The sequence below is a fragment of the Dermacentor variabilis genome, chromosome 1 (assembly GCF_050947875.1).
Source record: "Dermacentor variabilis isolate Ectoservices chromosome 1, ASM5094787v1, whole genome shotgun sequence".
In the NCBI taxonomy this organism is placed as follows: Eukaryota; Metazoa; Arthropoda; class Arachnida; order Ixodida; family Ixodidae; genus Dermacentor; species Dermacentor variabilis.
In genome coordinates this window covers 260242662-260256638 of record NC_134568.1, presented here as the reverse complement: position 1 = coordinate 260256638, position 13977 = coordinate 260242662, and the positions used below count along the sequence as shown (strand labels likewise).

Below are 13977 nucleotides of genomic sequence, written 5' to 3'. Positions count from 1 at the left end.
TCCCGGAGGTTGTGCAAAATTACGTCATTTTCAGGTTCCTGTTATTGTTTCGCACTTTTTAATATTTAAGGCTGACTATGATTCCCGCGGAAGCATTATAGAGTCTGCCGCAGAAAAAAGTAATCTTATCGTGTTAAATGACAGCTCTCCAACGTTCTTGCGGGGGTTTTCGCTACTCAAGCTGTATATAGATGTTACGCTTTGCTCACAAGACCTTGATGGCGTTGAATGGTCAACGGACATAGAAACGCACGGTAGTGATCATTTTCCGATCCTGGTAAAACATCGCCTCATACGGAGTGAAGGGATCCGGCGCTACTCAAAAATATAGTAATTGGCAAAGTTTTTCGTCACCAATTAAGTAACTCATTGGGCGAAAAATCCGAACTTTCAAAGTTTTGCAAATTATTGTGTGAGTCTTACAAGATCTGCACAAAGCACGTCATTGTTCCAAACGAATACGCTGCAGTCGACGGGGAATATGAGTGTCTAAGAGCAATTAGAAGACACGCACAACGTGCTTACCTCTGCAGTGGAAAACTGGATGACTAGAAGATGGCACAGAAAGTTCGGTCAACTTCGCGCAGACGCTTACAAAAATTAGGTACGAGAAGATGGCGAGAATACTGCGCGTCGTTGTCTCCGTTTACTCTAGTTCCCAGAATATGGTCAGTTGTCCGATATTTTAGTGGTCCAGTTACCCAGAGCCATCCCTTCCGAGCCCTTGCCTTAGCTCGAGGCACTCCGGAAACATCTGTTTCTGACGAATTCTGTCAACTTATATCCAGACCAGGATTTCCGTTTACTTCCCTACAATTTACAAATTAGACAACACTAGCAGAACTGAAGGTTTGTGCGTGCTTTATGTCACAACATCCTCAACTTGACTGTGAGTTTAGTTTAAATGAATTGAAATGTGCTCTTTCGTCATGCCGTACAAAAACAACCGCAGGCCCAGACGGTGTTACGGATGTGATGCTAAAGAATCTAGGTCCAGTAGGAAGAATGGCTCTTTTGGAGATATTTAATGATATCTGGATAAGAGAGACTCTTCCAGATTCATGGAAATTAGGTCGGGTAATTACAGTACTAAAACCAGGAAAGACTTTCATTTGTCTTGACTCCTACCGACCTGTCAGTCTCACAAGCTGTTTTTCCAAACTAATGGAGAAGATGATAGATAGTCGACTGCAATGGTGGTGTGAACACAGAAATGTGTTTTCCACTACATGACCGGTTTTCGACAAAATTACAATGGATGCAGTATTAGACGTTGTCACATGCGTCGAACATGAACGAATTTGTGGAAATGTGACAGTGGCAGTAATCTTAGACATTCAAAGAGCATTCGACACTGTAAGTCACATACACGTCCTTGCTGGTATGTTAGAGCTTGGCCTACACGGTCGAACACTGCGATGGGTATCAAATTTCCTGAAAGACAGAAAACTATTTATGGAAACAATCGAAGGAGATAGTAATTATCACAGCATCACGCAGGGCGTTCCGCAGGGCAGTGTTCTCAGTCCGTTTTTATTCAACTGTGTCATGGCAGCCTTGCCACAAAAACTCCCGTCTGGTCTACAGTATTCTCTGTACGCAGATGACATCTGCATATGGGCCTCTGGATCTCATATACAAGACATTCAAACAACGCTGGAAGAGGGTCTTGATAGTATAGACACCTTTTTAAAAGAAAAAGGCGTGAGTCTTTCATACGCAAAGACAGCCGTACTTCCTTTCACTAGACGACAGCTTAATAATTTCGAACTTACGCTTAATGGGCAAAGTTCGATGTTTGTGAAAGACCATTAATTTCTTGGAGTTATTCTTGACCGCCAGCTGACATAAGCATCACACACCCGCGCAATTGAAAAGCAGACCAATGCAGTAATAAACGTACTTTGGCGACTCGCTGGCACAACGTGGGGGGGGGGGGGGGGGGGATCAGTCTCTTCACTACTTCAACTTCATAACACGCCCATAAAGCAAAAAATTGCTTACTCGGCACCTATTCTCCATGGTTTATCGCAAACTTCTGAGGAACGTCTTCAACGTTTGCTGGCAACCGGGCTGCGAGTGTGTTTTGCGGTTCCGCAGGCTACCTCGAGTTCTTTAGTAATTGCTGAAGCTTGTCACCCATCATTTCCACTCGTACGAACGGTTCAAACATACCGGCATATTTATCGCATCTTAACCCAACACGAGAAGCATCCATTAAACCTCACGCTTACCGAAAGAAACAAAAGCAATATTAATGATGTTGTTTGAGAACATAAAGCATTATTACCAAAATTTGAATTATGCAAAGTGGATGTTAGTTACCCTTTCTGGATGTTAATAGGTCCTAAAATAGAATTATCGGTTGACGGGATTATATCTAAGAGAGACATGTTCATAGCCGAACAACAACTGGCACTCTTCCAAATTTACTCATTATATCCCCAGTACATCCACGTGTTGCAGATGGTTCGTGTCATATAACTTCCTCGACTTGAGCATTCGTCATTCCACATTTAGCGCTAGAGCAAACATTTAAATTATCCCGAGAGACATCTTCCACCGTGGCAGAACTGTTTGCAATCCTGTGGGCTTTGCGTTTCATAACAGCAGAAAAGCATTCGCAGAAATTGTTTATCTTTAGCGATTCGCAAGCCGATCTCACATTTTTACAGAGCAATAAGAAAAATTCTTTGAATACTTTGCTATTGTATGATGCGCTCAAAGCACTTACAAAAGCAAGCGCAATGAACCACGTAATTGCATTTCAGTGGATACCTGGGCACTGCAATATTCCTGGTAATACTGCAGTGGACGCAGCTGCAAATCGGGCGCACAATAACGCAGAGACAACCAATCTTCCCCTCTGCGTAGTGAAGTCCGTCTGATCCTGAGACAGATTTCCTGTCGCCTCAGAAAAACTACCTGGTTTGATCGGCAAACTAAAAACTTGGAATTATAATTTTTAGACTCATGTATAAACTTATCCATGCCGGAAAATCTAAGAGACAATAGAAAATTTGAAACATTGGTACACCGCCTGCGTCTTGGTACTGCATTTACTAGACACTTCTTGTACAGGATAAAACGTGTCTCTAGTCCTCAGTGTTCTTGTGGCCATCCAGACGAAGATGCGCATCATCTTCTCCTCGAGTGCACGAAATACGATCCACAAAGAAGGGTACTGCAAGTAAATGTGTTGATATTAGGCAGAAGCTTACCATTCACTCTAAAAAAAAAATACTTGGCCCATGGCCAACTGTGGGCCTTCAGAAAAGAGCACTTCTTGATCTGAAAACGTTTTTAGAGGACACCAACATTTTGGGAAAATATTAAGTTTCAGATGGATCCTAATACGCTAAATGAGTAACATAAATGTTGTTCGTGGTTCAAAATTGATTTATGTGGTGATCGCAACTTTTACGCAATATGTATAATTCTGTTCTGTACTTGCAGTGTATTGCATGTGTTGTGTGTTCTGGCTGTTCAAAATATCTGACTTTATATATGCGTACGTGTACTGAACTCAAGCACAGAACTTTGCGATTCATGTACAGTTGGACTGTATATTTTTTATTCATCCAGTGTTCTACTGAGTGTCATATTGTGTGTCACTATTCTCCCTTTTTACGCAAATTTGTTTCCTTTGCCAAGTGACAAGGAGAAGCCCGTGCCACTATAAAGGCGCCAACCTCTCCTAATATTCATTTCAATAAAAAAAATGATTTACCATAAAAGACATGTGGTGTCGGTGTTTTGTTTCATGTCATTTGTTTGTGGGCTGTCATTCTCAAAATTTTGAGGGATAAATTTGTCAAGAATGCAAGACAAGGTATGCGCAACTTTAGTGATGAAATGGTGTGGCAATATAGCCCGCATGTCATATAGAAAGGCGTGACATACATATATACCTAAAGATATGCGGCAATTTTCACTCACGGACCAAGCCACCGGCGCCAACGCCTGATTTTCTGCGACGCAGGGCCCTATGTGCTATGGCGTTAAAACTGGAACGCCGGAAGTCTAAACCCTCTACTCCTATATGTAGCAAATTTCTCCTTTATTATGACAATGATGGGTATACCTAGGAATAACGTGTCATGAAGTTCTGAGGCTTAAGTTTCGTTTTCTCCTTAAAGATAACAAATTCTCATGGCGCCCCGGGCCATGAGAATTAGCATCACTGCTAACTAAACAACGTCACTCAGAATCCTTAACTCCCTCTCAGACAAGAACTAACGTTTTCAAATTTTATTTTTCCCCCGAACTACTGGTGAATGGAACACTCTGCCATTGTCATTGCTAAGCAGTACTGATTCTTTTATGGTTTCATTGTTATTTGAGTTCTGAATATGTGTAATTCCATTTTTTTTTCTTTTGTTTTGTACTTTTACCCCTCCTGGTACTGCCCAGGTGGGCGAAAGCAAGATAACTAATTAATTAATTAAGTGGGAAGAAGTGAGGAGAGGTGAAAAGGAGGGGCAGGTGCTAGTGGTGTGTGTGTGTGTGTGTGTGTGCGCGTGCGCGTGCGTGCGTGCGTGCGTGCGTGCGTGCGCGCGTGTAAGCTTAGGATGCGACGCTATCTTAATGGCAATTGCATGGTTCTAACGCGCACGGTGAAATAACGCGCAACTCTTTTCACTTTCCTTTCGGCAGGAGGTTCCTACTGGCGGGCATAGTGTGGACGGTTATGCAGACAGCGGTGCAAATACTTTACAACTTGGCCGTGGAAACAGAAGAGCAGCTTGTGGAGAGAGCTTTCTCAAAATTAGCAGAGTGAGTACCAACGACCAAGGTGCGCCGTGATAAAAAGAAAACAATACTAAATGCATAATCTTTTTTCAGTGTGTGTGAAACCTGAACGGGACGACTGCTTCACGCGCAATAATCCTGAAACAGAGAGAACAAAGCAGCTATATAGACTTTGGTATGAAAGACTACCCATGTAACGGCCTGCTCAATACGGATTGCGTCCAGGTGGAAGACGATGGTGCTGATCACAATTCGGATCCTGGGCCAGCTGGCGATGACCCTTGTGGAGATGGCTGTGGTGCTCAACTACTGCACCCAGTGCGAGATGATCATCATCTACCTGCGTGGGGTGGCGCTGAGGCTGCGAGAGAAGCGCATCACCATCCGCGAGGGAATGCACGTGAGTTGCCGCTCCCTCACTCGTACGAGCACCCGCTTAGAAAGGGAGGTTACGCCCACACAGCAGGCGCGACAGACAATTGCGTTCAGTGCAAAAACTGTCTGCTACCAAACAGCCGCATGGATTATATGAAACCAAACTATCAGAATGCACACTTAAGGCAGGTCCTTAGTGCATATTAACGACCTGAATAAAGGCGAACGCTTGCGTGCAGTCTCAGATCTACAGTGATCACTTGTAGGTTTCGTGACGACGTAGTACAGCTGGCCATCACACTTGTCTAGATAGTGGGAGGTATGATCATATGGTACTCTCCGGAGTGCGCTAGCGCCTTTTACTGCAGGTGTAGGCACCGCTGGTTAGAGTCTGTTTTGTTTCTGAGAATGCGCTGCCAAATGAGCCAGCCCTGCAAAGGTGACGGAACAAGCAGTGAATGATAAGTGTAGATGACAGGCAAGAAGGCGCTGCTTTCGCGTGGCTGCCGAGTCGGTACAAGGGCTCTCTTCTCTTATCTAGCGCAGATAGTTTTCACATAATTTCACGACACATCTTCTCACCATGCTAGTTCCAAAATATGGCGGTCACAATCACGTAAGTGCTTCAAATTATTACGTGTACATTGCTTTGGTTTATGGTGATGACCGCCTTTCACCCGATGATCATTGTTATAGGTTTGTCGCTAGGAGCAAGACGTGTCTGTCGTGCTGTTACGCTTCTTGTTTACGCAGCTAGTATCCCAAGATAGCGGCCACGATGACTTGACTGCAAGCCATCAACAGAGAACATGCATTGACATCATCGTGGCCGCCATCTTTGGGTATGCTAGCACGTCGGGCGCGGCATGTGCTTAGCGACAAATCGATGGCAATGATAATCCGGTGAAAAACGGTCACCGTCAAAAAGCAAGACAATGGACTCTTGTATGGTGCACTGACGTCATCGGGCCCGCCATGTCCCTGTACTAGCATGGCGAGAAGCTGCGTCCGTGACGTCACGGGGAAAACTATCCTATGGTATGAACTGAATATTTCATCATCATCATCATCATCATCATCATCATCATCATAATCATCATCATCATCAGCCTGGTTATGCCCACTGCAGGGCAAAGGCCTCTCCCATACTTCTCCAACTACCCCGGTCATGTGCTAATTGTGGCCATGTTGTCCCTGCAAACTTCTTAATCTCATCCGCCCACCTAACTTTCTGCCGCCCTCTGCTACGCTTTCCTTCCCTTGGAATCCATTCCGTAACTCTTAATGACCATCAGTTATCTTCCCTCCTCATTACGTGTCCTGCCCATGTCCATTTCTTTTTCTTTATTTCAACTAAGATATCATTAACTCGCGTTTGTTCACTCACCCAATCTGCTCTTTTCTTATCCCTTAACGTTACACCTATCATTCTTCTTTCCATAGCTCGTTGCATCGTCCTCAATTTAAGTAGAACCCTTTTCGTAAGCCTCCAGGTTTCTGCCCCGTACCTGAGTACTGGTAAGACACAGCTGTTATAAACTTTTCTCTTGAGGGATAATGGCAACCTGCTGTTCATGATCTGAGAATGCCTGCCAAACGCACCCCAGAACATTCTTATTCTTCTGATTATTTCAGTCTCATGATCTGGATCCGCAGTCACTACCTGTCCTAAGTAGATGTATTCCCTTACCACTTCCAGTGCCTCACTACCTATTGTAAACCGCTGTTCCCTTCCGAGACTGTTAAACATTACTTTAGTTTTCTTCAGATTAATTTTTAGACCCACCCTTCGGCTTTGCCTCTCCAGGTCAGTGAGCATGCGTTGCAGTTTTGAATATTTAATATTTAATATTTAATAAGCTCAAATTATGGAAAACAATAAAATGCAAGACACTCGGGTAGCAGGGGCTGGCTACTTGGTAGGTGAGGCGTGCAGACAGGACACAAGAGAAGTGGACAGCACGAACGCGTTCGTGTTGTCCACTTCTATTGTGTCCTGTCTGCACGCCTCACCTTTTTTGCATAATGAATCCTTAGCAACTAGCTCAGCTTTCTGTCGTTCTACTTGATAGTGTATGCACAGGAACAACAGAAGCAGGTGTGGAGCCAGCGACCTGTGCGGTAGAAAGTAATGACGAACACTTCAGTGTTCTCACGTTCCAGACAAGTGCGATGGGCTATACGCTGTACGTGATCTGAAACGACAGTAGCTACTGCTTTAGACTAACCTCGTTGAGCCCCAGCAATAGGCATATACGTCAAATAACAAAGCCAGTAAGCATGCTACTTCTACTCTGTAGCAAAATGTTTCAATAACCTACTAATGGCGAAGCTTGGTAAAGCATTTGCCCACGGATAACGCTACAGACCACGATACACAAAAGTAGCAATTATTCTGTGTTTGCATCTCTTCTTACATGTATTGGGTTTTGTTGCGCTGTCCGTTGGGAAGATTTCAATAACGGCCAGCAACATATGCTACATTCACCCTATAAATCGCCCGCAGACACGAACCAGCCTGTTACGCGTTATCTGCGGGTATCTGCACAGTTGGGCGTCGTGGCTTGTTCTGCGCATCTACAGCCATGTCACCTCCCCCTCTCTCTCTCCCCCGTATGGACGCCATGCTCCACTAAAGCTGTGCATGGTTGTGGAAGCCTATCCACGGATTATCAAGTGCCCGGGCACGTATTCGCGAAGGAGTTCGAGCAAAATAGTGGTTCGCAAGAAAAAATTGCCAGTCCATCGTAATCTGGCGAAGTTTTAGCAAAAGTGGCAAGCCACAGATGAAGTGTGCTTACGAACGAAACACCTCTGCGAATTCACACAGCACTTCTTACGCTCGATGGATTCCTAATACAGGCGCCGGGCAATCGTACAGTTGCCAGTAGTACAGTAGTATTGGCGAAGAAGCTGGTCAACGACAAACTGTAAAAGCATGAAAACTTTTGGAATTCGGTGCCTGTTCTGCAGAGATAATTGAATTTAACGTGTCTTTTTCATTGCTCGGCTTATGCGTGATTGAAACCACTCATACGACAGCCGCAGCCGGAGTACAATGAGTGATGGGGCACCAGTGACCGGGCGGACTCTGTAAATTCAGAAGGCTTTTCATTCATAAGGACTGCTTGTCATTAGCAAGGCCGGCTTCGATAATAATCAATCCCTTGTCACGACTGATCGGTGTCTGTTCTTGAGTAGCTTTTTAGCGCACAAGTAAAAACTGGATTGAGAGTACGGCCCTAGTGCGTAGTGCGTGGTCAGCTAACCCACACTGATGCTTCTACGACTATACACACTTCCGGTGATACAGAGAGGGGAGGTGTGGATGTATCCTGCGTACCTGTCGTGTTTCTCTGGAACCAACCAATTAAAAAGACAGGGGGGGGGGAGAAAAGGTTTATCGCCAAATTGGGAGAACATTTCAAGAATCTTGCGCACAGTAATTACATTGCCCTATCACTTTGTTGGCGTTTGCAGGAGCTTTTGGCAAGTAACGACTACATCAGCCACCTAAACCGCAATCTTGGAAAAGTCACTGCTCTCTTCATCATCAACTTTTCAATTCATGCGCTTATTGGTACGTCGTATTTGAACTTACGCATTTCGAATTAAGGGTGTCATTTAACTGATGCGACGTTCCTTCTTCCTACAGGTATTTTCTTATTTCTTCTCAACAACGACAAGACACGCGTCGTGCTGGCCTACAGGGCAGCTTACCCGGTCGTGTGGATAATCGCCATGTTTGCTCCCTTGTATCAGGTTAGTGCGTCTTTCTTTCTTTCTTTTGATGCAATGCTACATCCCATTGCACATGTGCACATAGGTAGCCACGTAGGCAGTTAACAAAATCTAGGAACCCATAGGAAAAGATCTTAATCCCGGAAGTTCCGATCGAGAATCCTCGAGAATATATCATGCGCCTGCTGCTACGGAGTGGGCAGATCTGAAACAATATATTCAATGATACTTTTCGCTACATTCTACAATAAAAGCTATGACGAAGTTGAAGAGAGAGTCGCACTTACTTTGTTATATCCATTACTTTGTTATAACGATAGTCCCCCTAACGTCGGACGTTAACCGCCAGGAAAGGAAGGTTTTGTGTGCGCTATTAGTAACCACTGCGACAGCCAGTCATATGAAAAAGCCATTTGCATGCCCCCGAATTACCGCGAATAATTTTTTTCTGCGGCGTCTTCTTGAGCGAGATGATGCAACAGTCCAATGCTCATTAATTTTCGCCGTGATATATATATATATATATATATATATGATCAACCACGATATGATCATGAGGCAAGCCGTAGTGGGGATTAATTTTGACCAACTGGGGTTCTTTAACGTGCCCCCAATACACGGTACACGAGAACTTTTGCACTTCGCCCCCATCGAAATGCGGCCGCCGCGGTCGGTAGTTGAAGTTGCGGCGCAGAGCCGGACGACCACACCAACGACGGCTGCTTATTGCCGTGCTGGATATTTTCGGTTTTTGTGGGCTCATGGGATGTACGCTGCGTGCCGCATCACGTTGCCGCCATCACGGTGACGTTAGCAATGTTATTTTACTTTTTTTTAGGTCCGCAAAAATAAACAGAACTCATTTAGACTATTCACAATTTTTTCTTCTTCTTTCCTTCTCCCCCCTCTCTTTTTTTTTTTTTGCGTACGGCTGACTCGCACTCAATCTAACCAAACTGCTACTAAACCGGGCTCACTTGGAATTCATACTAACCAAAATTCTACTCAGCCGGGCTCATTCGGTCTCACGGGTAATTGCCTGAGTAAGTCTGAGTGAGTCGACTCAAAGGAGTGAGTTTGCGGGCCTATGCTTGTTCCTGATCTCTTTTTTAAGAGAAGAATTGAACCAACTAGAGTTCGTTTTGTTCTCTGGATGCGGCCAGGAACACCTGTATGCCCCTTTCATACGCATTCACTGGTTTTTCTGACGTGTTGACATTAAGCCACGCACAGCCATTCGCTGTGATCATCGTGGACAACTCATCCTGGAAGTTTTCTATGAGCTGATAAAGAGAAATATATACGGCGCACACAGAATATTGAAAGGTAAACACAGCAAGCGAGAATGCACACTGCCGTTTGCGCAAGCTTTTGCAGGTGCATTCTTACTCTCTAACCAGGGCAGCTTTATCTCAACTGTACACTCTTAGAAACAGAAAAGGTAGTAAATAGGTAGTAAGGGGTGTAGTTACTAACTTTACAACCCATTTTCTACCATTTTACTAGTGGTTTACTACTTTCCATAATTCAGACTTGCATGAAGTGCTGCCTTTACTAAGCAGTCAATTGGCCTCACAGACCAGTTAGTAAAATGTAATACAACCATCACCTATGGTCAATTATGCTACGTAGTGGCGGTCTTAAAGCAACGTTTAGATAAACTATAGTTCGCATCATAATGTTCGAACAGTAATGCGCTGCGTTGTGTCGCACATATTGTGCAGACAGTACGTCATACAAATATAGGTTCATAACGTTGTTCATATATCTAAATATATTGGTGCGCACCGGTACAACCGGTGCTGCTAAAGGTTATGGCCATATATGCTCGTAAGGTTGTTCTTAAAAACATGTAGCGTATAGTACCCGATCATTCTATTGTGTGCATGGTGCGTTGTTCCTCTTAGTCGTTTGCTCTTTTCTGTACAAAGCAGTGGATTATACGCAAACTAGTGTTCCTGTCATGAACCTTGCGTGCCAATATTTTATTGTGTTAATATCGCTAAGCTGTACGGCAATACTGCAGATGTAGTGCACATCTGCAGGCTTGGAGTGACGCCTGACACCGGCGAAAGATGCCGAGAGCGAGTGGGGCTATACTAATCGAGGTACAACCAAATTAGGAAGGCCCACAAGACACAAGACAACAAGACACTCCCTCACCAGTACAGGAATTGGCCTCCCTGGTGCAGTATTCGGCCACCCACTCCCACATGGCTCACTCAATTACCCAATTGCCCTCAGTCCCCAGCAGCTGCGGAGCACCTGACTAAGGCGGCGGTCAGACCTGTAGCGCAGCAGACAGCGCTAAGAATCTCTGGATCCGGACAACCCGCCAATGGAAACTGACCCTGTCAACCTTTAACAGCCGAACTCTGTCAAGTGAGGCTAGCTTAGCAGGACTCTTTGAGGAACTATCAGGCATTGTTTCGAATATCGTTAGCCTTAGTGAGATTAGAAGAACTGGTGAGGTTCATACAGTGCTAACGGCCATGTCTTCTGCTATTGAGGTCTACCAGTGGCGCAGTGCGTGTTCCTACCAGGCCGAGCACGTGGCCTCTTGTGATTGAGAACGTTTTAGTGCTGAATAAAACTTGGCACTTGCTCTGCAAGCTCCACCATGGTGGCTGAAGGACGCGTTCGTCACTGAAATCTGCAGCGCGTCTCTCATCGTAATGCGCCATTTTGTCGTTCTAGCTCTTGAATGGTGGCGCGAACTTTCTAGACGTTTAAATGGAACTATGCTTTCTACGTATCAAACGCAATCGCTTCAGATGAGAGCAACAACAACAACAAAAAAAAAAAGGATACAAGGAACTCGCAATGAAAACGAAAACATGTGTTGTTTAATTCGCAGGCCTCCCGCGTGACGGCTGTGGGGTTGAAAATCTCAAAGATCAGCATAGAGTCCAGAGTCTTCGGCTACCAGGACGTGCAAGACTTCGATCTCGATTCTTTCGTTCTCTTCGTCGGGAACATGAAACTCAGGGTGAGTTACACTTTGCATACGCATAGGCGATTTGCGCAACATCTTATAACTACTTGCCCGTTCTTTTCGCCTTCTCTCAGCAGACATCACAGAGGACTAACAGGGGGACTAAATTCGGCTATTCGTATTTCCACTTGTATCTTTCTGCAAAAGGGGACGCACTTTAAGCTTCCGATATTTGTACGCGGCACACATGTTGCTGATTCTATAGGAACTAAACGATAGGTTATTGAAGTAAACTTGCACGTGCTCTCGTTATCCCCCCTCCCCGACACACAGACGCACGTACTTTTTTTTTTCTCATGTAGATAGGACAAAGCCTCAAAGCTTGGAACCGCGGGCCTTATTGGTGTCCTCAGAGCCTATATGCAGGTTTAACGGAGGCCAGCGAGCTGTCACGTCTACAGGATTCAAGCATTCCACCCATTGCGTGCTTTGCAATTAAAAAAAAATGAAAATCGGCCTATTAAACTCCAGTCATGACTTTGAAGGTATTTTGCTATCGAGATCTTATCGAGATGTCGCTGCTTCAGTTAGGTCTATCCGAGAGCCCCCCGACGAAAGTAAGCTTGCCAACCACTGAAGTGGCTCAGACTCAGTTCCGCCTGCTGCGAGACGACGGCGGGGGTTCCAATCCCGGCCGGGTTGGCCGATTGGGGTGGAATGTAAAAAGCGTTCGTGTGTACCGTGCTTTGGGTGAGCGATAAAGTACCCCAGATATTCCAAATTTATTTGTAGCCCCTAACTATACTGCGTGTCTCAAAGCCTGCGTGTAGATTTTGCACGTTAAAATCAATCAATCAATCAATCAATCAATCAATCAATCAATCTTAGTGACGACACCCCAACACTGTTCTCGGGTACTTGCGACTCCGACGACGCTACAAATCAGTAAGAAGCATCTACATTATTCCGCTGGAAGTGCCGTTATCCACTTACATTTATTCAAAATTCGCAGCGATTATACCGCTATCAGCGTATAGTTATCGGATAAAGAGAATTCATGACGTTACTTAACCGCTAGAATTGCATTTTGACGCTACGTAGGTGCATGCGCTAAAGATCGAAACTTTGCTGGTCAGTGCTTGACGCCATTTTCATTAGTAGAAGCTCTGAAACTCTTCAAAGATGCAAGACTTCAACGTGGGCCACAAAGTACAGCGGTGCTTAACGCAGTTTATTTTATTTTTTTTTTCGCATTGCCTAAAAAGGACTCTTCCTTTTCATTTTCTTTCTAATAGGATGAAGAGGTGCGCTAGTTGGTATTTCATTCTCGTAAGAAGCTTAGAGCGCAGTAAAGACGAGAGACCAAGACTCTTACTTCATTCCTCTCTTCTTTACTGCGCTCCAAGTGTCCTACGGGCATCTTTCTTTCTGTTCGAAGACGGGCGACACCGCGGCCATTTTTCGCGCCCTATAAACAGACTTGCCTCGACTATAATTCAGCTCCTTAATCGCACGGGCGTTAGGCCAAAGCAAGTTATGGCAAGGTATTCGGCCAAAGCTCATCTATAGTATAACGACTATGCAAGTATGCGAATAGCCGAAGCGCGTCGTGATGATACGTGTAATGCAGCGGGGCTCCTCTTTCGCGCTTCCCTCTGGAGAGGCTGCGCATTCTGGTGGCACCGCCGGGGCACATGCACAGCTGGCGTCGACGAGGTTCATTTGAAGAGCGGCACGTACCCGCTGGCACACACCAAGTGACACGTGCCCACGCGAACGGCCTATATTTTCAGACAGCGCTATCCCCGAGATTGGCTCATACTTTTGACAGACCAGCTAGATAGCATGAAGAAAACTGGTCTCAGCATACCAAGAATGCTATTCGCGTTGATATTTGGAGAAAGTAATCGCATACGGTCACTTTCGGTGCAAGTGATACCCGCCTGTGCACATGATCTACATAGCTGAAGGGGCGTGTTCAAATGAGGACTGTTGTTACGTAGCCGCTTGCCAGTTGGTGCTTCTGATACCTATAAACAGACCCTCGATCCACACCCAATATACTCTTTCCTTTGTTACTTAATGTTTAATTTTGGGTCATCCCAGCGGTACTAACGCCACCACTGATACATATTTCAAACTGAGATGCTTAGTGCGACCATTCTGCCACTTAC

General features: G+C 45.0%; 1 protein-coding gene across 2 annotated transcripts in view; it reads left to right on the top strand.

Moving 5' to 3' along the window:
* LOC142563438 (uncharacterized) overlaps positions 1-13977 on the top strand; it is a 97332-nt gene that overhangs the window by 57409 nt on the left and 25946 nt on the right. For both annotated transcript variants that reach the window (XM_075673999.1, XM_075673995.1), the window contains exons 8-12: positions 4657-4776; positions 4978-5152; positions 8608-8707; positions 8783-8889; positions 11726-11857. In XM_075673999.1, coding sequence (XP_075530114.1) covers positions 4657-4776; positions 4978-5152; positions 8608-8707; positions 8783-8889; positions 11726-11857 — 634 coding nt within the window. The remainder of the gene's footprint in view (positions 1-4656; positions 4777-4977; positions 5153-8607; positions 8708-8782; positions 8890-11725; positions 11858-13977) is intronic.